The sequence below is a fragment of the Pyrus communis genome, chromosome 11 (assembly GCF_041283825.1).
Source record: "Pyrus communis isolate YQ-2024b chromosome 11, ASM4128382v1, whole genome shotgun sequence".
NCBI lineage: Eukaryota > Viridiplantae > Streptophyta > Magnoliopsida > Rosales > Rosaceae > Pyrus > Pyrus communis.
Window position 1 is genome coordinate 31,857,852 of NC_142575.1, and position 22,639 is coordinate 31,880,490.

The 22,639-nt window shown below is 37.0% G+C and overlaps 4 protein-coding genes and 1 pseudogene across 4 annotated transcripts; all 5 read right to left on the reverse strand.

Moving 5' to 3' along the window:
* Positions 1 to 2,062: 2,062 nt before the first annotated feature.
* Positions 2,063 to 5,136, reverse strand: LOC137743330 (zinc finger protein CONSTANS-LIKE 13). Its single transcript, XM_068483202.2, has 4 exons — positions 4,081 to 5,136; positions 3,607 to 3,810; positions 3,270 to 3,532; positions 2,063 to 2,528 (listed from the first exon to the last, which is right to left on the reverse strand). Exons 1-4 carry the CDS (start codon positions 4,693 to 4,695, stop codon positions 2,438 to 2,440), a joined length of 1,173 nt encoding a protein of 390 aa, XP_068339303.2. The 5' UTR covers positions 4,696 to 5,136; the 3' UTR covers positions 2,063 to 2,437.
* Positions 5,137 to 9,363: 4,227 nt separating this feature from the next.
* Positions 9,364 to 11,625, reverse strand: LOC137743380 (membrane-anchored ubiquitin-fold protein 3). Its single transcript, XM_088679127.1, has 5 exons — positions 11,529 to 11,625; positions 11,070 to 11,216; positions 10,315 to 10,541; positions 9,742 to 9,915; positions 9,364 to 9,538 (listed from the first exon to the last, which is right to left on the reverse strand). Exons 2-5 carry the CDS (start codon positions 11,174 to 11,176, stop codon positions 9,483 to 9,485), a joined length of 564 nt encoding a protein of 187 aa, XP_088535253.1. The 5' UTR covers positions 11,177 to 11,216; positions 11,529 to 11,625; the 3' UTR covers positions 9,364 to 9,482.
* A 2,830-nt stretch (positions 11,626 to 14,455) lies between these two features.
* Positions 14,456 to 15,347, reverse strand: LOC137743381 (monothiol glutaredoxin-S9-like). The gene has a single exon (XM_068483266.2). The coding sequence runs from the start codon at positions 15,006 to 15,008 to the stop codon at positions 14,703 to 14,705; it is 306 nt and encodes a 101-aa protein (XP_068339367.2). The 5' UTR covers positions 15,009 to 15,347; the 3' UTR covers positions 14,456 to 14,702.
* A 2,761-nt stretch (positions 15,348 to 18,108) lies between these two features.
* LOC137741319 (glutaredoxin-C11 pseudogene) lies at positions 18,109 to 18,754 on the reverse strand (annotated as a pseudogene).
* A 3,091-nt stretch (positions 18,755 to 21,845) lies between these two features.
* On the reverse strand, positions 21,846 to 22,631 carry LOC137743896 (glutaredoxin-C11). The gene has a single exon (XM_068483827.2). The coding sequence runs from the start codon at positions 22,378 to 22,380 to the stop codon at positions 22,072 to 22,074; it is 309 nt and encodes a 102-aa protein (XP_068339928.2). The 5' UTR covers positions 22,381 to 22,631; the 3' UTR covers positions 21,846 to 22,071.
* Positions 22,632 to 22,639: the final 8 nt, after the last annotated feature.

Below are 22,639 nucleotides of genomic sequence, written 5' to 3' on the forward strand. Positions count from 1 at the left end.
GCGGAAGCTTTAACAAGTGTGAGTGAAAAATAATAAACCCTAGAAACTGATAACAGATAAATGAAACAATACCAACAAGAACACCAAGATTTATACTGGTTCGGCAATGCCTACATCCAGTTTGGAGATGACGGAGTATTCTACTATAATCAATGAGAACATACAATGGTGTTTCAATCAATTTCCCAAAGACCCGAATAACCCAAGCTCACACACTTACAATAGGAAGAGAAAATATCGAATACAAAGCAAAACAATTTGAGAGGATTTTTTTCTTTCTCTCTACCGAATGGTTTCTTGCTGTTTCTCTTCTGTGTATCTATCTGGGCTGCTCCAGCTTCTTCTTATAGAACCGAATAAGATGACTTCTCAAGAGAACCAAAGGCCAAAGGTCTTCAGATGCCAACGCATTGAGCATCTGCTTTTGTTTGTCTACCACATGCAGTAGATGGCAACGCATGCCACCACAAAAGAACATCTGCTTTTGTTACTCTCCCACATGCTGTATGCCAACCCATGCCAACCCATGCCACTGCAAAAGTAGCAGAAACCAGATATTTATCAATTGTTTATTGTTTGAGCCAATAATCAACAGGGTCTTCAAGTTCCGGCTCGCAATGTGTTTATACTAGACGGGGACGCCAGAACCAAATACTTTTGCCTGGCAATGCACCGGAGCCCAGTCCAAAGTTGTCTCATAGGAGCCTTCCAACAAAGAAATCAGCGTATCATATACGACAGCACAAACGGGAAGCTGCATTTTGGCACAGAATTTTGTCATATATCTAAGTGAGTTGAGTGTCTCATGCATGACACCATCTAGTTAATCGTTTTTAGAATAATATGCATTTAATTATTACCAAAACAACAATCAAGCAATATACTGTCAAACATAAGATCTCTCAATTACAAGGGAACAAAATACCAGTAGACCAGAGTATATCAAAAGACGTAGAAGATGTCTCTTGAATTAGAACTTTTCCTACAATGTCTTAAAAGTTTTATTCAATAACTAAGATAGTATGAGATATTTCTTCATTTCAAGCTATACTTTCTTTGAAAAAGAAAATTGACCCTTTGATTCTGTTTTAATACAGCTAAATGCTTGTGGATTTGGACGTTAAAGAAAGGGAGAGAAGAAGGGGAAAAACATTTTGCTAGATAATTAATTAAATTGACTTTTAACCTTTAAAGATTTTCTTTAGGCATTTTGCTAGATGTATAACTTCACCTGTGTAAGTTTATCTTACGTTATCGGTCTCAAGTTCGAATAAAAAAAAGAGGAGGGTGGTCGGCATGCGGCACTCCATTTTCACATCAATCCTTATGATTTTGCTAGATGAATTAATCAAACAAACAACCCCATAAATAGAAGCCGACTGATCATATAATAAGTGGCATGGCCAAACCAATAAGTCTCTACATTTTATATGCAATCTTGTTTTTTGAGTACGACTACTCTACTCTTGTACTTGGGAATAAAACCAAAGGCTTTACCGTGAGGCTGATCCACCGTGACTCTGCTGACCCGCCCTTCTACCCCGGCAACCTCACCCATGCTCAAACCATCGAACTACTCGTTTATCAAATCAAAGCTCGCGCGTTACTTTGTACAATTGGTTCTTCCAAAAGACGACATATCAGCAATAGTACCGTGAATCCAAAACTTTTTCGCCTGAAGACCGAATTTCAGATTCATGGTGTGATGATGGACACGTTCCTTATTGATGTAGGCAAAGGCAACTTCCCGACTAGAACCACAGAATTCATCTTAGCACAACATCACATGGATCTCCTTATCTAGCTAACGTGGGACATTCCAGCACCAGACACCCACCACTGCGTCTTATCGACCTCACTTATCTTTACTTAGGTTTGCAAGTTGTGTTTGGTCAATGGTGACGCTTCAACTTTGGATTTTATGTCACTTTGGTATTTATTCTTCTACTTTTCCAAAACCAACATATCCATAAATTTCAAAGCAAATGCGCAAGATTAGGCACACTGTCCTGACCTACTAGCATAACCTACGTCTTTGAAGTTACATAACTTGAACATGAGATGCTTTGTACATTTCTAATATCCCATTCGATCACTGCAAAAGGAGCCTAATACAAGTAAGTACAAGATGTTATATTTTTCAGAAACTAGCAAACAAAGGATCCAAACTACAACATCAAAACCTAAACACAAGATTAATAATAAACAATCCTTAATCACTATAATAGCATCTTAATTTTCTCAGGGACTGCATAGCAGTTGTTTTGCCGACTCTTGCAAAATGTTCTAACTTCTAATCCGAACCAATATCAGTACAAACTCGTTTTATATATTCCTCATCTGATTTGAATGTCAAAGCTGTTTGAAGACGAAGGCAATGCGTGAATATGAGGAAAGAGAAGTCTTAGTCTAAATGTCACATTTTCTTGCCATTCTATCAGCTGTCCATCTTCGCGAAACGTCCTTTAATTCTCGTCCTACTTTCTGCTCGAACCTTCCGCGATTCGTATCTGATGTGCTTCTCATACCTGGTTTTTGTTTCCAAGCAACATAAATGTCAATTACCAAGGTTCAAAGATGGTGGTCAGAAATGGAGGTGCATAAATAATTGAGTTAAGGTTATAGTTACACCACAACAACCACTAGATGGAAATAATGTACAGAGCCAACCATTGATGAAAGAACCTCATAACTTCCCCCAATTCTGAACTTTTCCATCGATCAATCAAAACGTCGGATGATCCCCCACAAAAGGTTCAACAAGTCTTCAAATACAAAAAGAAAAGGCCTCCATTACCAAATATAAATTTTGGAATGCCAATTACAACACAATATTTGTGAGTTACCCAAATATCGTGTTGGTTCTAATTTCTTTTTCTTTCTGATACAACAATATTCTACTGGAGTGGGGGACCGTAGTGTTTGTGGCTGTTGGAACTTCTAGTTGTCAATATGAAGTGAGCACAAAACTTTACAAAATGCTTTAACCAACTCTAGAATCTAACCGGATAAACACTTGAGTTTCGACGATATTCTACTCTGAAGGGAGAAATACCACTAGACTGTCGTGTTAGTACCTATTAGTTCCAAACGTTTAGTTGTAAACATGAAGTGAGCACAAAAAAGATGTAAAATCTAAATCTTTCTTTACTGCAATCAAACATATCCCAAAACTTGACGAATCTCGTTGGCTAAAACCAATTTTCGCAATCGTCTAAAGGCAATTTCTAACCAAGAAGAGATACTTGCGGGAAAAGGGGATGATGTACCTCCTTGTTTTCTTCTTCTCCTTGTACCGCGAGAGAGCGGTCTCTCTGTTTTGACAATGTGGAACAACTTTTGGAAAAGCTGAAGAGGCTCCAGAGTTCATTTCCCCTCCAGGACCCTCATTAGAACGACTTCCACTGCCATCGTCGTATGAATGTTTGTCAGGAACTACACAGCAGTCCTGAAGGTAGCTCCTTAGCATGGTTTTCGGGCACGAATCTTGATTTTCTGCCTTGCCGCAATCATTATACTGCGATTCACGGGCCTGCATGGAGGGTATATAATTAACTATTTTTCAACTGCAAACTAAAAGCACAACAGAATATAATAGGCTCACACCTCAAAAGCAGGAAACGCAGTTGGCTCTGCATCATGTTCAAAACCTGTGAAGAAACGTCCTGGTTGCGGATTTTGTTCGGACGCGAGGGATTGGAATCCCTTAACATCCACATCTTCACCAAACAAGTTGGGTTCCGACTTGACAAGCACACGAAGCTGATGAAGTATCTCTTCCTTGTGCTGACCGCAAGCAGCATTGCGATTCTGGTTCAACAACAATATCCTGAACCATGTCAAAATTGCAGTAACGGATATATGGTTTCAATAGTCATACACCAACATGAAATCCTAGTTCTAAAGGTATAGAAGAATTAATAAAAATTGTTAAAAATGCACAGACGTCAATTAGGCCAGTTAGCTTAAGTAGTGTGCCGAGTTGAATCCCCTTTTTTCTTTTTTTTTTATAAAATAGAGTAGTTTAGAATATCGTCTTATTGAAAGAAAAACAAAGGATAAGGAGGTTAAAATACAGACCTTAGGCAGAGGAGGAACTCCCATGGCCTGAAATTTGTAAGCCGGATTGTTAACAATCAAATCATCAAGACTAACAACAGAGGGAGTATCCCAAACTGGAAAGTCCGAAAACCCTTCTTCCAAATCCGAAAACCCATCAACCCCACCAACCCCACATCCCCAGAACCCACTATCTCCGCCGCCGCCGCCGCCGCCACCACCACCCTCATCACTCAAAAGCAGAGCCTTTTTATCCATATTCTCAAACCCAACAACAGCAAGCAGCTCACTCAAACAAGGACACCCAGAGAAGCCCTCCAGCGGCCTCCTATCGTGCACCGCCGTCGCAGCCGACGACGACGTAAGATTATGGCTTTCCCAGTCACAGTTCTGGCACAGAACAGAGCCCTCCGTCGTGCAAAAAATGGAGGCAGGGGATTTATCACATGCGTCGCAGAGCAGCGAGCGAGTGTGCTTTGTGAAAAGCTGATTGGCCGAGTGGACCTCGCGGTCGCAGGAGAAGCAGAGCTTGGCTGAGTCGGCTCTGCAGTACAGCAGCGCCATTGAAGTCCCACAGTAATCACAGACGCGCTTATGGGTCGCTTCAGATTCTTCATTTCTCGTCCCTCCATTCATTTCTCCCTCTGTAAATTATTCTGGCTTCTCGGTTTTCAGATTTCTGTATAAATCTCTGTTTTTTGTGTTCTTCCCTTTTATCTGAATTTTCTTCTTCTCTTTTTCTCGAAATTTTGAGAAGTTGTCGTTACTTGGTGAAGAAGGAATATTAAATAGGGTTGTTGATTTGTGGCTGCTTTTCCGAGAGATTAACCAATAGGAAAGTGAAATTTCAACTTTGCTTAGCACTTAGCAGTTGCAGTAATTATATGACTGGTTTTTTCTCAGAATAAAAGTTGGATTTGAAAGTTGCCAGTTGGAGATATTTTTTTAGTGTGCCAGAGGACATGAAGTATCATAATACAATTCTTTTAAATTCTTTTTCTTCAAGTTTCCAGCCGATAGCATTTCCACACTTATGCATTGAGTCGTGTTTACGATTCACTTAAAAAAATATAGAACAATTTGATACTTGATAGCAGAGGATGCAGGTAAAAGGTAAACTTTTGGGGATGAGCATTCTCTTCGAATATTCTTTATAAGAATTATAAGGATCCTCACATTCTAACTATTTATCGTATATCGTGCGATCAATTTTCGTATTATTTATGTTTAATTTTAAATAATTAAATTCAAATAATTTCTAATATCACAATATACGATGAATGACTAAGATGTGAGAATTCTTAATTTCCTTACTATTTGGATTTTGATGGGATTCAAATCCAACTTTTGAGGGTGACGTCTCTCCTATTTATGTGGACTGTGAATAAAAGGGAATAATAAATAAATAAAAAAGCATAAGAATTAAGAGTTTCAAGTTTTGGGACCTTCGAGCTGAATGAGTATTGGTCTGTCGACAGTCATAGTTTTGAAAAAGTTCTAAAAAGAACTAATAAAAAATTGAACTAAAATCATAAAATAATGAGTACATATGAACCTGGATCCTCTTTGTAAGAATTCTGAGGATTCATCAATTTTGTCTGTTCATAGTATATCGTGTGGTCAGAAATTATTTTAAATATTTTTATTTAAAATTAAACACAAACAGTACTTGACAAAAACTGATCGTACAATGTACGATGAATGAAGACGATTCACAGATCTCCAAGATCCTCATCAAAAGAATCCGAAGAGGATCTTGTTGGAGTACATATATCTCTCATTTGAGTTCTAGTCCATGTAGATCCAAAAAATTTGGGTGATTTTAAATATTCGGTACTCTGCGTGCCTTAACTGCTATATCTTAATTTTTTAATTTTTCACTTTCATTTTTGTAGTTTGTTTTATTGTATATCAATTCTTGTAGTTTCGTTTTCAGTTCAATTTGTCAACTAAAGTTCATTTTTCTTTCAATATTTGCACATTTCTCCATTTGAACACTCATATTGAAAGAAATTTTGGTTTATTTGACGGAATGATGGTGTTAACAAAATGAAGCTACAAAAACAAAAATGCTATAGAACAAACTATAAGGGCAAAAGTGAACATATGTATTAAAAATATATATTATAATGTTAATGAGTTAAGAATTGTTTCACATGTCAAGCAATTTTCATCATCACTTGAAAAGTTGCATAAGTGTCCTATCTGATTTCTCAATTAAAAAAAAAAAAAAAAAAAAAAAAAACGAAGAGGTTAAATAGTCAATAGAATTCTATCATAAAAAAGGTTATAAAATTCTTTTGAACTCAACAAAAGTTTAGCACAAACTCTCAAAAATCTGTAAAGTCTATCATTAAAAAGTTCGTGATTTTATAGAGTTTCTAAAAGTCAATAGAAATCTACAAAATCTACAAAATTCTACCACATTAAAAAAAAAAGTAATGCTAGAGAACTAAATTTGGAGGCTAAATTTGCAAACTAAATAATGTGTTACTAATATGAATGAACACGTTTATCAACGCTTAAGTAATAAATCAATCATCAATTTCCATGTCCTTTAGTTTTCAAAATTTAATTTACAAATTTAGTCTTTCTAACATTATTCAATAAAAAAAACTTTGCAAAACTCTATATAAATTTGAATACAAAACAACCGGTAGGTGATGTAATGAATGATATCATGAATCAAAAGATATGATCTCAATTTTTGAATAAAAAACATTATGCTCTATATATACATAATTTCTTGATATTATGATGTGTTGTTGATATCACGTCTCTTCAATCGGGGTCCTCTTCATCAATTCATCAAGAACATTTTTGTCCACAAATGGTCGACATATCATAAAGTTGAAGACTCACACACGCAATCCACAACGTCGATCATCAATATTCACTCCTCGTCTCGCTACCAATGTCGGTCCAATTCATTAGCTTATGGGGTGGGGGGTAATTCTCAGTACCTTGTCGCCCAAGTCCTCAAGCCACCGGCGCGTGAGGGTGAAATTTTCAGTCTAACTGTCACACTGTTATGTGGTGTTTTCAATTCATTCATACAGTCGGGTAAGATAAATGTGATAAATTGAGTTGTTCGATGTGAGAAATTACCATTACAGTGTCTTATAATCTCGGGTAAGGAATGGCGGTCGAAATTCACGAACCAAATGTGACAAACTTCTATCTTCTCTCATACAGGTTAAAGTTTACACAGCAAAAGGCAAAGAGATTTCACGAGGCAGGCATGACAAACTGCTCACATGCAATTACAGTGAAGACATTTCACGAAAAATTATCTCAGCTCAGGCGATTCAAAGTTCTCCTATCCCCTCGACAAAAAATCAATGATTCGTTATGATTTGGATGAACCGATGAAACCTAGTCAATTACAGCAGCTGTGGATTCTTTCATGCGCTTGGCGTACAAGCGTCACAGGAACAAGAGGACTGTTCTAGTCAAAACCGACGAAAGCATAGCCAAAAGAGTCTAATCTGAACAACATAGCCTTTGGATATTCGCTAACTTTTCTAATTAACAGAACGTCGTTGATGATTTGTAGGTTATCGATTACTCTGGTGTTGTATGAACTGCAGTTGATGCACTTGTGCCAAAAAATGTGGAAGGTGGCATGGCTAGTTGTGTTGCAATCGTTGCAAAAAATAAAATAGCAATAGCAGTGAAAACTTTTTGCATTCAATTTGTTCACAAAACTGGTTTAGTGTAGATATACGCTTACACTCAGGTATAAAAATTCACATGAAAAATATAAAAGCGATTGCAAGTTGACAATTTCTGTATGTTTCGAACTAGGAACGATAGAGTAATAGTAGAGCTATGGAGATGAAACAGTGCACGTAAAATCCATTTCTTCTAGCCGAAAAATGATGTGTAATAGCATGCAATGATTGAAGACCCTTATCAATGAAAACCAATTACAAGGCCTGTAGATGCACAAGGTCTGTATACTATGGCTAAGTTAACTGAAAGAACGCCGAGCCTCATATATAGCGTGGACTTGTAACTAAGCAGGACATTAAAATGATTGGTTGCCTGCATGAAGCCTTTAACAGAAAGACGGACCACCAATTTTGATAATCGAAATTCAACGACAGCAGGTTCGGCTTGAAATAAGGACATGATACGAAAAACAGAAATCAACAAAAGGCAGATAATGATCAGTCGGCTAAACTACAAATTCCACACTCGTTGCAATGAAGCTAATTATCTTACATCGTCATCGAAGAACTTGCAAATGTCGCAATAATAACAACGCAGTTAGAACAAAGCTGAGCAACCTGGAAACAGATTACAGTGCAAGCAAAACAAACCTCACTTGATAGGTTCAAAACCATTCAAATACACGATGCAAACAGTGAAAATCAAATCTGTTGTTCGGTGTTGCAAACGGAGCATACAACCAACAACATGAATTGCGAAACCCAAATCATGTTTTCAATCAAAACCAACAATAATCAACACTATGATTATACAAAGCACTGAGAGCATGAACAAATATATGTGAGACAAAAATGACTAATCACAAATGAACACGTGACCAAATAATTAAAGAATTCAAAACTCGAACCAATATCACTCCAAACAAATAGACATGTCTATTTTCAATTGGGTTTTCAGCAGGATTAACTGTTCTTCTTTCAGTAGCCACGCATTATTTTTTATCTACTGACTTGTCAATAAATCTGAAGAAGACATCGAAACGGTTGGGAATTGGACCCATTCCTAATTCATGCACGCCCAATACTATTTTTAACTGGTATAAAATGCCCATATTGGCTATAGCTACGCTTCCAATGGATCCCAGTTGGAATTTCATTTCCGCACTTTAAATTAGTTTAGAGTATAGTACCACTGGTACCAAAAGAAAAGTTGGAAACATGAGGTAACGGAGTGGGTATGGTAACCTCTTTTTTATTGCATTTTTGGTTTTTAATTGAATACAAATTATTATGTGAAATTCATATGTATTAGTGAACACACGAAAAGCTAGAAGGCGACAAATTTTAACTATTAGTATGCAAGTAAATTGAGAGAATTCAAAGAATTAGAATAATTTCAATACTCTTGAAAACAAGTAAACAGGTTATTATGGTAAATCTCATATAAGTAACTTTTAGGCGTGCTTGAAACAATGTCATCTAATGTTACTATTCTAAGTCAAAGCACATAACAAAATGCCACACGATAAAATTGCCACACGATAACACGTGAAATGGTAACACGCGTTTGACACAAGCCGAGCAATAACTTCAGGTAACAAAGGCAACTTTAACTGCATGACTACAGATGTGAATGAAATTTTCACACTGCACTTGCATCAAATATGAAGGAAAAAATTACAAAAATTTGAGAAAACCGAACGCGATCCATCCGCTGCAATCGAAGCCGCAGAGAGCCTGCTTCCCAGATTAAAGGAGGGTGCAGGAGCATGAATTCATCTTTTGCATATCTTTCTGTTTTTTTCCTGCACAAAACTCATCCCATATAGAAATTAGGCACTGATCATCCTCCATGAACACGCAGGAAATTTCAGAGATCCAAATATTTCCTAACAATACAAGATCTGAAGATCATACGAACTTCAACATTTTTACGAACAAAAATGCAACGTAAATCTGCATTTGAGATGAAACAACTTAATTCAAAGGAGGGTTTAAGCAAATTAACCTGTCTTTTTGTTTTTGGGTACAAGAGGCTGTACTACTGCATGCATGATCACAGCCTCACCGGTCTGGTTACCGGCGGTTATTCTGGAATCAGCAAGTGTCTTGCTATTCTCTAAAACTTTGCCACCGTGTATGATTTTTACTTCGTCTACTGACTTCGGTGTCACTGTTTTTGCTGTGGTGATCGGAACATGTATACATACGGTAAGTGCAGCTAAATTTTGTATGAACGCATCTATTCATCGCATGATCAGTTCACCAAAATCCAATTTTTAGCAAATCAAGTTCATCATCAAAATCCAACATTTAGCAAATAAAGTTCATCAAAATCCAACCCTTAGCAAACCAAGTTCATCAAAATCCAACCTTTAGCAAATCAAGTTGTCAAAATCCAATCTTTAGCAAATAATGTTCATCAAAATCCAATCTTTAGCAAATCAAGTTCATCAAAATCCAATTTCAGCCAATCATTCATCAAATTCCAATGTTCAGCCAATCAAATTCATCAAATTCCAATTTCATCGAGCAAAGAATAATCAAATTAGAGAGAGAGGGTGTGTGGCAAATTTCTTACCTTGAGGCCACTCAGCAAGTAGCCTTTTCTTAAGAGATGATACTGTCATAGATGGTGCATAAGTATTGATTCCTATATCTGTCCCATCGTAAATCCGGAACTTGAGTGCTATATGCTCCCCTCTTTGCCCCATAGCATATGCTCCCCTTCTCCTTTGTTCTTCCCCAAACTCGAAACCCCAAACCGACAACTTCCTCCACTCGTAAAATTCAGCCTCCCCCAACCCACCTGAAGAAAATAGAGCAAAAGAAACATCAAATATTGTGATTTTTCAAATCCCTTTTTCGAAAAAGATTATTCAATACTATAAAAGAAATAAAAATGCTCATAATCTTTAACAAATAGGACTCGAGAATGCCTAGTGTAAACGAAAATTCAGACTCCCAAAATTCCTTTTCCGAGGAATATTTATGACGTACATTCAACATTGTATTTCAACGTTCCAAACAGTTCATCTTTTTAACTCAAGACTTCAAACTCCCCCAATTGCTTTTCCAAGGACTGTAATTATATTTCAACGATCTAAACCGTTTATCTTTTTATGAAACAGTTTATCTTTTTGACTCAAGACTCAAAGAATGCATAGTGTAAACGAAAAGTCAGATTCCCCAATTCCTTAATTGGGACTATTTATGACCTCCACTCACTCAACATTGTGTTTCAACGATCCAAATTGTCTATGTTTCAATTCCAGACTCAACAATGCATAGTAGTTTAAACGAAAACCAAAATTTTGTGGAGAAAACGCGATTCTTACCTCTGTGAATTCAGCAAATGACGATCGATTCTTTGAAAGAACTGGAAAAATCTGTACATCCGAATCAAGGGCTTGGGGACCAATCCAACCAAGTAAGAACCTCATATGACCCAAGTGCTTCAATTGCTCGATCGAATCAATATCTCTGCACACGATGATATAATGCCGAATCTATTCATCTCATAAATATTCATAAAATTCGCAACGCAAGTTCCGAAATGCAATCTGACTATAAAAAAAGTTAAAAGAAAATGTGCGATCCGTGCCTTGATCTTGTACCAAATAAATCCTAGCATGCAAATCTGTTTAATTAATTGCGAATAAAATAAATAAAATTCCAAGCAGAAATCTCCATTACAGTGATTGTCGAAATTATCAAGCATGAGAATAAAGTTTTCACATTCGTAGGGTCAAGCTTGTTGTAACAACAGCAAATTAAAGATCCGAGAAATCTCACATTTTCCGTCGTAATCGTTCATTTTCTCGGCAACCAAACAGGAGGTAAGAGAATCAATTCTGGAACGAAAAGAATGAAACTGTAAACGATTTCTAGCTGTGATCTGCAGATAGGACAGCCCCGAATGACTAATATACCCCTCGTTTGGTCTTAAGGATAGTGACGTGTCGTGTCGTGATTGGTTAGGAGGAGGTCCTTTGGTTTGAGAAATGGTCTAAGACACGAGTTCGTTACTATTAGTTACTTCAGATTACCTTAACCGGGCAACGCTCGTGTGGGGTAGTGCTCAGGGTAGCTCATATGGACCACACCGATATGATTTTACCAAGTATTTATGTGGCTTGCCACTCGTTGTTCTCATTTTTTAAGAAAATTCATTATTAAAATCGTTATTATGTTAATTTTAGTGTTGAGACAGTTGTCGTCTATAGCATTATAACACATAAATTAGTCATCGCCACATTAAAATTGTTTTAACAATAGAGGCCTATTCTTTTTGACAATCCTTGAGGCATCTGGTCCAAAGTGTTTCTTCAAACAAAATTAATTGGAGATCGATGGATGGAGACATCTAAGATATTTTTTAAGTAGCAAGATCTCTCTCCAATATCGAATCCTCTCAACACATTCTCTCATGCATGGCATTAATTTTTACGTGAGAGAGCATATATACGTGATCGTTGAGCTTGATAGCCCTACTTTGATATGATATTAGAATCTGACTATTGGCTTGACCATGTGTGCAAGTCATGAGAAAGACTTATATGCAATGATTCACCACCACTGTTTCCTTTCCAATAAAATAATGACATGTGTAATGTTTTTAACACATAACATTGTATTCTTTAATTAGGTCAAGTGCAAACCCGTTTCATGTAAGTTGCTTTTACAAGTTGCTCTAGTCCGGTACTTTCCTAGTTTACGCTTATAAACCCTAATGTACTAAAAGAACATATTTTAGCGGTGACAGCTTAGGGGTATTCAACTGATTCGAAACCCTAAAACAACCGACCATAAATGCGTTTTGAATTGGATTCTGCAGGCCATGGCTGCAAACCCTAGATACCGTTGCATCACCAAAGTCCAGGTGCGGCAAATTCATGTCTGCCCTAATTTCTACTTGCTTCCAATTAAAAACAATAATACCGTTTTCTTTTGAATTTTCCAGATTAAGATTGACGGTGATTGATCATCAAAAGGCAACAATGAATCTTTGGTCCAGAGTGATTTTCTGGGGCAGCCACCACTCGGCAGTCACTCAAATGATTTTACAGTCATGTGCATGTCTCACTCCATTGGGGAATCTTCACGGAGTACTTTATTCCGGTATAATTTCGTTCAATTTCTCTACATATATGCATATTGATCCTAGGAGTTGAAATTGTTAGAGATGTCTAGGGCTAGGACCATTGCAACTGGGAGTATAACCTGCAAAATGACATAGAGAGGGGGGACCATTCACTCCACAAAGTAGATGTCTTTGTATTTAACATATATATGCATTAAACCTCATCCCCATCGCAGATACGCCATAGTGCATGTGAATCCTAATAACCCTAATACTAAACCCCTAGTATTATGTCGGGAAATCAAAACCTTGCATAATAGTTTATAGTACATCTGATCTCCAGCTCCATTCACTTTCAATTGAGTTAGATGCTCACATTCTAATGTGGTATACTAGAGCATACTATTCACGTGTTGAGCCCGATGCTCACATGTCCTCATTGTCACGCAATATCTTAGAGCTCTCCACCCATCAATTAGTTTTGGGCTAGATGCTCCCAAATATCTTATTCATCGTTTGGCTATATGATAATTACCATCATATTCTTCGTAAATTTTCCCTACACCTTCCAAGTTACTGGAATTCGAATGTCAGAATAGTACTAGTTGTATGTATAAGTTGCATTACTAATTGTCATAAATATTTTCTCTATGAGAAGGATATGTCTGAGACAGTGACTCCGAAAAGGAATATATATATATATATGTATATATGTATGTATGTATATCTCAGAGATGCGAATGCTATCTTGCTCCCGCACTAATAATATGTGGAAACTGTTATTTCCATTACAAGAATGATATAGGTTGATGACACTGACTGCCAAACGCAAGTCTATCGTTGGAGGGAAAGGAGCAAGAAGAGAATAAAATAAAAGGAACCGAAGTGGGTAAAAGTAAAGAATGCAATAACTTTCTTTATCTGTCATAAAGTTGAAGAATCTATGCTTAGAAAAATAGACCTCTTCTTCTTTTCTTTATACCCTTCCCATATGAGGGAAGGCAAGATTGGATTGCAAAAGTCAGATTTTATTAATTTGTCTCCCACTACAAGCTCTGAATTTTAGGCGATGTTCAGCAAGTTCAATTTATCTGCATTGCTTCAATTTTTCTGTTGCATGCATCGATCTGATCTTATAATGTTAAACAAAGTGTGTATTCAGTTTGTTTATCACAAGTTCAGAAAAAAGAATCACATTTTACTTGAAATAAATTTGAAAAGGTAATTAAAAGTCACTACCATACGGTATGAAAGCGAGTTAATTAATGTACTGTAGATATTATCAGAGAATTTTCAAGGTAGTATACTTTGTTCACAGGATATTCTATATGTAGGTTGACTGGAGGCAAAAATGGCAGAAGAAGAAAGAATATTTCTTAATCATGTTCAATAAACTAATTAGTTAGAGGTCAGTCACTTAAATTTTGGTTTCAAGTTGTAGAAAGAGAGCTTTTCATTCTTTCTTTGTATTTTATTTCTGCAGTCTGCATCACTGCAATATTTAGACTAGATATAATTTTTCTTCTAACACCACCGTATATATTCTAAATTGCTCTAATGGAGAAAAGGATTCAAATTTGGGTGCATGGGAGCGCTTTCACTGTACACGATGGTGTTTAAATAATGGTGCACCAAGACGTATAAAACTACTTCATTAAAAATAGGAAACAGATGGCTAGATTACAAGCTATAGCTGATCAAATCTTACAGAATATAAGACACGTGAAACACTACATAAGTATTTTGCGGAAAAAAACAAGAAAGCACTACATAAACTTTTTGAATACGAAGCTCACTACAGTACTAATTTGAACCAGTTTATTTATTTATTTTTCAACACGATATTTGAGTAGTTAATTAATTAAGACAAATTAAGTCTGCTGCTGTTAAGTCTGCTGCTGGTAAGGTTTCAGCTGTGGGATCAGCTGGCCTTTTAGGTGGAGGGACATGACTTCGTTGGTCGATCCAATGAGGTTTCCACCTATGAACACTGCGGGCACAGGCGCAGTACACCCCAGCCTTGTAAGAGCCTTCTCCATTTCCCGGCCTTCGGGATCTTGGTCAATCTCATGAACCACAGGACTCACCCCAATCTCTTGGAATAGAATCTTGACTGCATAACACAGGCAACATGAGCTCTTGCTAAAAATCACCACACCCTTCTCGGATGCCAACCTCATTACTTTGTCCATCTTAGGAAAACTCGAACCTTTGCCTTGAATGGAAAAGTAAGTTATCGAAATATGGCAAAGTTTTACCTAAGACTGCTTGTTTAATTAAGACTTGATCAAAACCTTCAGATCGAATTCGGACTGAACTCGATCCAATGGTTGGATTGGGTTTTGAAATTAGAAGAGAATTAGATAGGCTAGCTAGAGAGAGAATTGTTTGAAGGCTTAAGGTTGTTTGAATATTTGAGCTCTCATGCTGGACTATTTATAGGGACAGCAGTAGGTGTGGACTGCATGCTTCCTTTGAACAACAAGAACATCCAAAGGAACATGGTCTTTACTTAGATGCCCTAATAGAAAAATGCTACTTTTTTATGATAAAGACTAGCATGTTCTATAACTATTAGACTGAACAAGTTGCAGATGTTTTTGCGAGAGCAGTGTATATGTCTTTTGCACATGAGTGAAGTGAATTAATTAGTTTACTAGATATAATTGAGTGGTGAAATTAGTATGTGACGTGGATGGCCTATGCACCATTTCTTTCCCGGTAGTGAAGATTTGACGCAAGGAAAGGGATCCTCTCCAGATTCCCTTCCACCTAATTCACCTAGTCCGGATCCAGGCTGTTCAACGGTTACCGTTATTATCACTTTTAAAGGGACCTCCTGTTTGTAGCTGTTGGATCAAATTTGAACAGTCCGGATTCTGAACTAAGTGGATTAGATGGAAAGGGATCCGGAGAGGATCCCTAACGCGAACAAAGACCAAATGAATACTCACTACTGTCTCTAGACACAACAAAAGTAGAGAAATTTTCTATAATGCAGCTGGTCAATTTATACCAGATTCTCTGCAACCACCTTCCCTTGAATCCTTGTGCAGAAAGATGGGGATGAGATAGATGGCCTTCGGTGCTGTGTGATTCTCTTCAGTTGCATGCACCCACCAACTTGCACGATTCCTTTTCGCACGTAAGGGCACGTAGGGGTCCGGCGGGCACATGCGAGCTGAGACATTGCTCATACGCATTCTGATATTGTTTTTTTCCAAACTTGCCATGCTCCATATGTATATGGATAGGCATTATGATGACCACACGTTATAGAAACATCGCACAACTTCCCCTTCAGTAGAGATGAAGAGGATTAATTCCTCTTCTTGGAGGAAACCGTTACAATAAAATGAGAGATCAGATTATATATATCATTGAGTAAATAAATTGCTTATTCTGAAGGCCATAGTGGAGAACTTTTTGTTCAATTGGGTTTGGAGGAATACGAGGCACAAAAAGTTCAGGGCATCTAATTGTCGTTGTCTTCTCTGATCCTTTAGCGGCTCGAAAGATTCTGCTGTGTAACCGAGATGAGAGATGTATGTAGATACAAAAGGATATATCCTCGGTTGTATGGATACATCTTGTGTATAAGCGTCATGCACTTGTTGTCGTTAAAGTGGGGCGAGCCTGACGTTCCAAAAATCCAACACACGTAGAGGTGTGGCGGGCACGTGCGAGCTGAGACATTGTTCATACACATTCTGATATTGTTTTTTTTTCCAAACTTGCCATGCTCCACATGTATGTGGATAGGCATTATGATAACCACACCTTATAGAAACATCGCACAACTTCCCCTTCAGTAGAGATGAAGAGGATTAATTCCTCTTCTTGGAGGAAACCGTTAGAGTATAATGAGAGAGCAGATTATATATATCATTGAGTAATAAATTGCTTATTCTCTGAAGGCCATAGTGTAGAACTTTTTGTTCAATTGGATTTGGAGGAATACGAGGCACAAAAAGTTCAGGGCATCTAATTATCATTGTCTTCTCTGATGCTTTAGTGGCTCGAGAGATTCTACTGTGTAACCGAGATATAGATACAAAGGAACATATCATCGGTTGTATGGATGCATCCTGCGTAAAAGCGTCATGCACCTGGTGTGCCGAAAGCCAGTTGGCAGTTGTTAAAGCCAAGTGATGTTGATATTCTAGTCTGTGGCTGCGCCAGAACGCTGAGAACCACCCATTTCATCTTTTGCGTTGTAGATATTAACCGGCCTGAGCGCCCACAGCCTAGAATATATAGTGTTTCCTATAAATGCAAAGGCTTGAAATTCTTATCTTATGTTGATTCCATATTAGTCATGACTCGCATACAATTAATTAAAATAATAATGAAAACTATAGCACATTTTATAATATATACATATATATCTGTGTGTGTGTATATAGTGGAAAAAGGATAGGCCCTAAGCTAGTGGATAAGTTTTTAATATTGGGAAATTAACAATATTATTGATCAAATATTCAGAAATCTTGATGATGATAAAAAGTGATATACTATATAGTTTTGCATGGAACAATCTTCTTTGAACACTCACAAATATATGAAAAATGCTCTGCAGTTTATAGTTTCTTGACTTTTATGCACTGATGTCGGGTGCATATCACTTGCCGCCTAAGTCAACAACAAAATTTAGAATACATAGAAGGACTTACCAATTAAAGCTGCTATTCACACTCCACAATAGAAATAGTCATATTGCAATTCTTTTAATGAACAAAATTAAGGTTGAAGAAAATTACGGTTCCATTATAAAAACAATTGGCGGGAGTGCATAATGACTATATATTTTGTAATGAAAAAAAAAAAAAAAAAAACAGTTCTCTTTCAAATTTTATATAAGTCAATTGTCGAAGTTCGACCTATTATTGCTGATTTGGCAGATAGGTAAAATAATGCAGTATTCAATTACTTTTAGGGTGGTGCTATGCACACAATATTTTTTACCTTAACTCCCTTCTCAATTTATGATCATCAGATCAAATGAATTGAAGAGTATACTTTTAGGGTGGTGCTATGCACACAATATTTTTTACCTTAACTCCCTTCTCAATTTATGATCATCAGATCAAATGAATTGAAGAGTATCAAAAGACATAAATTAATTAACAAAGATGTGTAGAAGATAAAAAGGGGTGTGAGGATAGCATCACCCAAACTTCTAATGGTCAATAATTAGTAGAAGATGCTTAGTTAGAGAAAATTTTCAAAATTCTTCAGGATACTTTTCATATGAACTGACTTCATTTCATATATATATATATATATATATATATATATATATATATATATAGAATGTTGCCGGGAAGTTAAATTACATACAAAGTAGAAGAAGGTAAACTACACCTCAATACTCATTTTCTTTAAGCATGGTGATGGTATTGCGATTCTTTTCTGTGTTGACTACTAAAACTACAGAACATTAGCATAGCAAGCTTAAGCATAATATATAGCTACTAGGTAGCTAAAACCCTAGCTAGCTAGAACCAGATGGCTTGTGCATCTTTGAGCATTTGTTTTAGAGATCCATCGACATGGTAGGATATGATGTCTTTCGAGGAGCCGACATATTTCCCGCCTATGAACACAGCAGGAAGAGCAGGGTTGCAGCCGAGGTTTCTCAGTGCCCACTCCATGTCCCTCCCATTGGCGTATCGGTCGAGCTCGTGAATCGCCGGGCTTGCTCCGAGCTCGTAGAAAAGCGTCTTCACGCTGTGGCATATGCAGCAGGAGCTCTTTGTGAAGATCACAGCAGCCTTCTGTGAAGCCAACTCTCTCACACTCTCCATCACTAAAAACAATAATTGGTTTCTTAGAGAACAAGTAATGCAGCTGAGTTACTGGAAATGATGAAAACCGTAAAGCAGAAAGATATTTATGATTTGTGGAGCTTGCGGATGGTGGACTTTGAGGTTCATGTGCCTGGCTATTTATAAAGGATGTGGGGGAGAATTTGTTTAATTTAGATAAAAGGAGAAACAATTTAAGAACCAGAAAAATGGATAAGAAAGAGAAAGCAGCTTTAAAATATTTGGATTGGATAAGAAAAATGCCCCCTTTGTGATGATTTGCATATGATGGTGACTCCGTTAAGATTTTAGACTGGTCATCGGATCACTTTTTATACCGATATTATCATCTAACTTGCATTTACTACATGCAAAGCTAAGCAGATATATGTGTTTTTCACAAAAGACTAGATGTCAAAAAATATATATTAAAGTTGTCTATTTTGACTTGAAATTCTTGTATTCTTCAACTGCGCCTACTATATGCTATAAACAAATTGCATGCAGCATATTTTTATCACACAATAAATCATAATTCAGATCTCTTGAGATGTCGTACGATGAACAGGATTTGAAACTTTGAATAAGAATCAAATACACACGTGTATATTAAGTTATTAATCAACCCACAAACACACTTTAGGTCCTGGTTGATAGCATCAAGATATACTAATAAATGTTAACATTAGTAATCAATACATTACGTTCACTCATTTTTTGCAATATGTTTGGTCAATTTGTTAAAGTCGTAATCAATACATTACGTCCACTCATTTTTTGCAATATGTTTGGTCAATTTGTTAAAGTCAGATCTGGCTAGGACTTGGTTGCCCTAGCTAGCTAGATATTATATAATATGGATTGGAGCAAAAGATTTTTCAGTGTACTAGGAAAACAGAGAGCGTACGCCATATGTTATTATTATACAAGTGGTGGAAAATTCTTTTTTCAATTGTTCCTCCAATTATACAATTACATATGGTGTATTGTCTTGTGTTCTGGGAATACCGAAAAATCTTTGATTGGAGGGGCGCCTTGACATTGTACATTAGCAAGGGATTGAAAACTATAACTCAAATGATTAACCTGCGTCTGAATTTTTATGTTCGACTCCCCTGTTCCGATGTTGTTTCACTGTATGCATCAATTTGCTAGTTGTTAGGATTGCATTGCATTGCATGTTCTGTGATTTGCTCTTTGTGAATATGGTAGCTGGCTGCTAGCTAGAGTGATGCACGTGGCTGATGCGGAGAAAGATAGAGTTTATCCAATTAAATTCCACTTTGTTCATATGGTCCCTCCATGAAAATGCAGGGAATATATAGGGATTGGGACTTTTAACAACATAGTTGACTTAATAATAACGAACCTACGGGACCGACCTTCAAAAGTTATGATCTATATATTTTTGGGTTTTACTAGTACTTTAAACTAAGTACTAACTGATGTGTGATAGTGTTTTAATTTATTCGCTCATATCTATTGTTAGATCCCGCATTATTCAAAAAAGTGGATGATTTATGCTTTATATGTATATACCCACTTTCATATAGCACGAGACCTTTTGGGAACTTATTGGCTTCGGATTTCATCAGAACTTTGAAGTTAAGCGAGTTCGGACGAGAGCAATCCTAAGATGGGTGACCCACTAGGAAGTTCTCGTGTGAATTCCCAAAAACAAAACCATGAGGGCAATCCTAAGATGGGTGATCCACTGGGAAGTTCTCGTGTGAGTTCCCAGAAACAAAACCGTGATGGCGTGTTTGGGGCCCAAAACGGACAATATCGTGCTACGGCGGAGTCGAGCCCAGGATGTGGTGGAGCACGGGTTGGGATGTGACAATTTGGTATTAGAGGCAATCCCTGGCCGGAAGTGTGTCGACGAGGACGTCGGGCCCCTGAAGAGGGTGGATTGTTAGATCCCACATCGCCCAGGGGAGAGGATCCTCTATGCTTTATATGTACATGCCCACCTCCATATAGCACGAGGCTTTTTGGGAACTCACTGGCTTTGAATTCCATCGAAACTTCAAAGTTAAGCCAGTTGAGTTCCCAAAAACAAAACCGTGAGGGCATGGTCGGGACCCAAAACGGACAATATCGTGCTATGGTAGAGTCGAGCCTGAATCGGGATGTGACATCTATAATTCAATCATGCATGCATGCATGTCTTTTATCACGTCCGTCAGTATCAGAAACTTGAGATTTTATTTTGAAAAACTATTAATTGTTCATATGTGATGTGTTATTGGATGAGCACATTAGCAAATATTTAAGTTTAGTCAAGTTGGCTACAACATCGGGTATTACTAATCACATTTAAATTCGAATATCTCTGCATTTCAAAAGAAATACATAAAAGGAAATTTTATAAATTAGAGCTAAGGAATACTTAAAAGAAGAATATTTTATAATAAATTCAATGTAATCATCATTTGATTTATAAAAAGTGATTAAAAAGAATTAAAAGGAATAAGCTACCTCATCCCAAAATTCCCAAAGAAAAAAAGAATTTTATTCCAACATGGCTGAACGTTGGGAAGAAATGCATCTTCGTGATTGTTCAACATTCTATACATACTAAAAGCCGTTGGAAAAGCACTGTTTATTAACGGTGCCCTGCCGGTTATGCGCCTAATCTAACCACAGTTTTTTGGCTTCTTCAAGATGCTACATGAATTGGCAATTTTGCCCATGCCACACGCGTTCTGGGGTTTTTCGCACTTGCTCTCCCCATGTGCGTCGTTTTTGGTGGGGAAGGTGCTCGAAGGCTCTTCCATTTTCTTCGTCTCTGTTTCTGTGCTTTTCCCTTGTGATATTCTATATGCAGGAATAAGGCACATGTCATCACATCCCACCCAATACAAGAATAAAGCCATTAATTCATGATCTCGATGATTCATGACATTAGCAATTTTAAATTTTCTACACTTATTTTGTATGTGATGATTCTGTGACCTATCATTAATTGACATGTATTAATAAATTTAATTTTTTTTAACTTTTTTATTATATTAATAATAGAAATCACAAAAAGACCACACACAAAATAAGTGCAAAAATTTTGATCTCGACATTAGCAATTCAACATTGTTGTCCTTATCAGTCAACATATACATGATGATAACAATGATCAATAATCAGGGTTCCATTTTCTCCTCCGTAACAAAAAAAAAAAAATAATAATAAAAACAGTAAAATAGAAGTTTATAGATGGCGAAATTTTCTGAACTCTCCAGGATACTTTTCGTATTATCTGACTTCATTTCATATATTTAAAATGTAGCCAGGAAAGTTACATATGAAGTAAAAGAAAAAAGGAAAATTAAACCTCAATACTCATTTTCTTTAAGCAATGGTATTGGGATTCTTTTCTGTGTATACTACTAGAGCTAATTAACAGATCATAGCTTAAGCTTCATGTGTAATAATATAAGCTGCTAGCTAGCTAGAACCAGATGGCTTTTGCATCTTTGAGCATTTGTTTTAGAGATCCATCGACATGGTAGGATATGATTTCTTTCGACGAGCCGACATATTTCCCACCTATGAACACAGCAGGGAGAGCAGGATTGCAGCCGAGGTTCCTCAATGCCCGCTCCATGTCCCTCCCATTGGTGTACCGGTCGAGCTCATGAATCGCCGGGCTTGCTCCGAGCTCGTAGAAAAGTGTCTTCACGCTGTGGCATATGCAGCAGGAGCTCTTTGTGAAGATCACAGCGGCCTTCTCTGAAGCCAACTGTCTCACACTCTCCATTACCGAATAATAATTGGATTCTTAGAGAACAAGTAACGCAGCTGAACTACTGGAAATGATGAAAACTCTAAAGCAGAAAACTAAGTAAGATTCGTGAGGTTTGGCGATGGTGGACTTTGGGTTTCATCTGCCTGGCTATTTATAAAGGATATGGATAAGAAAGGGAAAGTAGCTTTAAGCAAATATGGAAATTTTATCCCAAAACCATCCACAATATAAGGCATATTTAATTTGTCAACTCTCAAACATGGGATTCTTA

Coding starts and splice junctions, on each gene's coding strand:
- LOC137743380 (XM_088679127.1), bottom strand. CDS start 11,176: ATGAGGTTCTTACTTGGTTGGATTGGTCCCCAAGCCCTTGATTCGGAT. Junction 10,542..11,069: donor TTTGCTGAATTCACAGAGGT/AAGAATCGCGTT, acceptor ATTTTCTTCAGG/TGGGTTGGGGGAGGCTGAAT. Junction 9,539..9,741: donor ACCCAAAAACAAAAAGACAG/GTTAATTTGCTT, acceptor AGTTTTGTGCAG/GAAAAAAACAGAAAGATATG.
- LOC137743330 (XM_068483202.2), bottom strand. CDS start 4,695: ATGAATGGAGGGACGAGAAATGAAGAATCTGAAGCGACCCATAAGCGC. Junction 3,811..4,080: donor GAGTTCCTCCTCTGCCTAAG/GTCTGTATTTTA, acceptor TTGTTGAACCAG/AATCGCAATGCTGCTTGCGG. Junction 3,533..3,606: donor CTGCGTTTCCTGCTTTTGAG/GTGTGAGCCTAT, acceptor CCCTCCATGCAG/GCCCGTGAATCGCAGTATAA.
- LOC137743381 (XM_068483266.2), bottom strand. CDS start 15,008: ATGGACAAAGTAATGAGGTTGGCATCCGAGAAGGGTGTGGTGATTTTT.
- LOC137743896 (XM_068483827.2), bottom strand. CDS start 22,380: ATGGAGAGTGTGAGACAGTTGGCTTCAGAGAAGGCCGCTGTGATCTTC.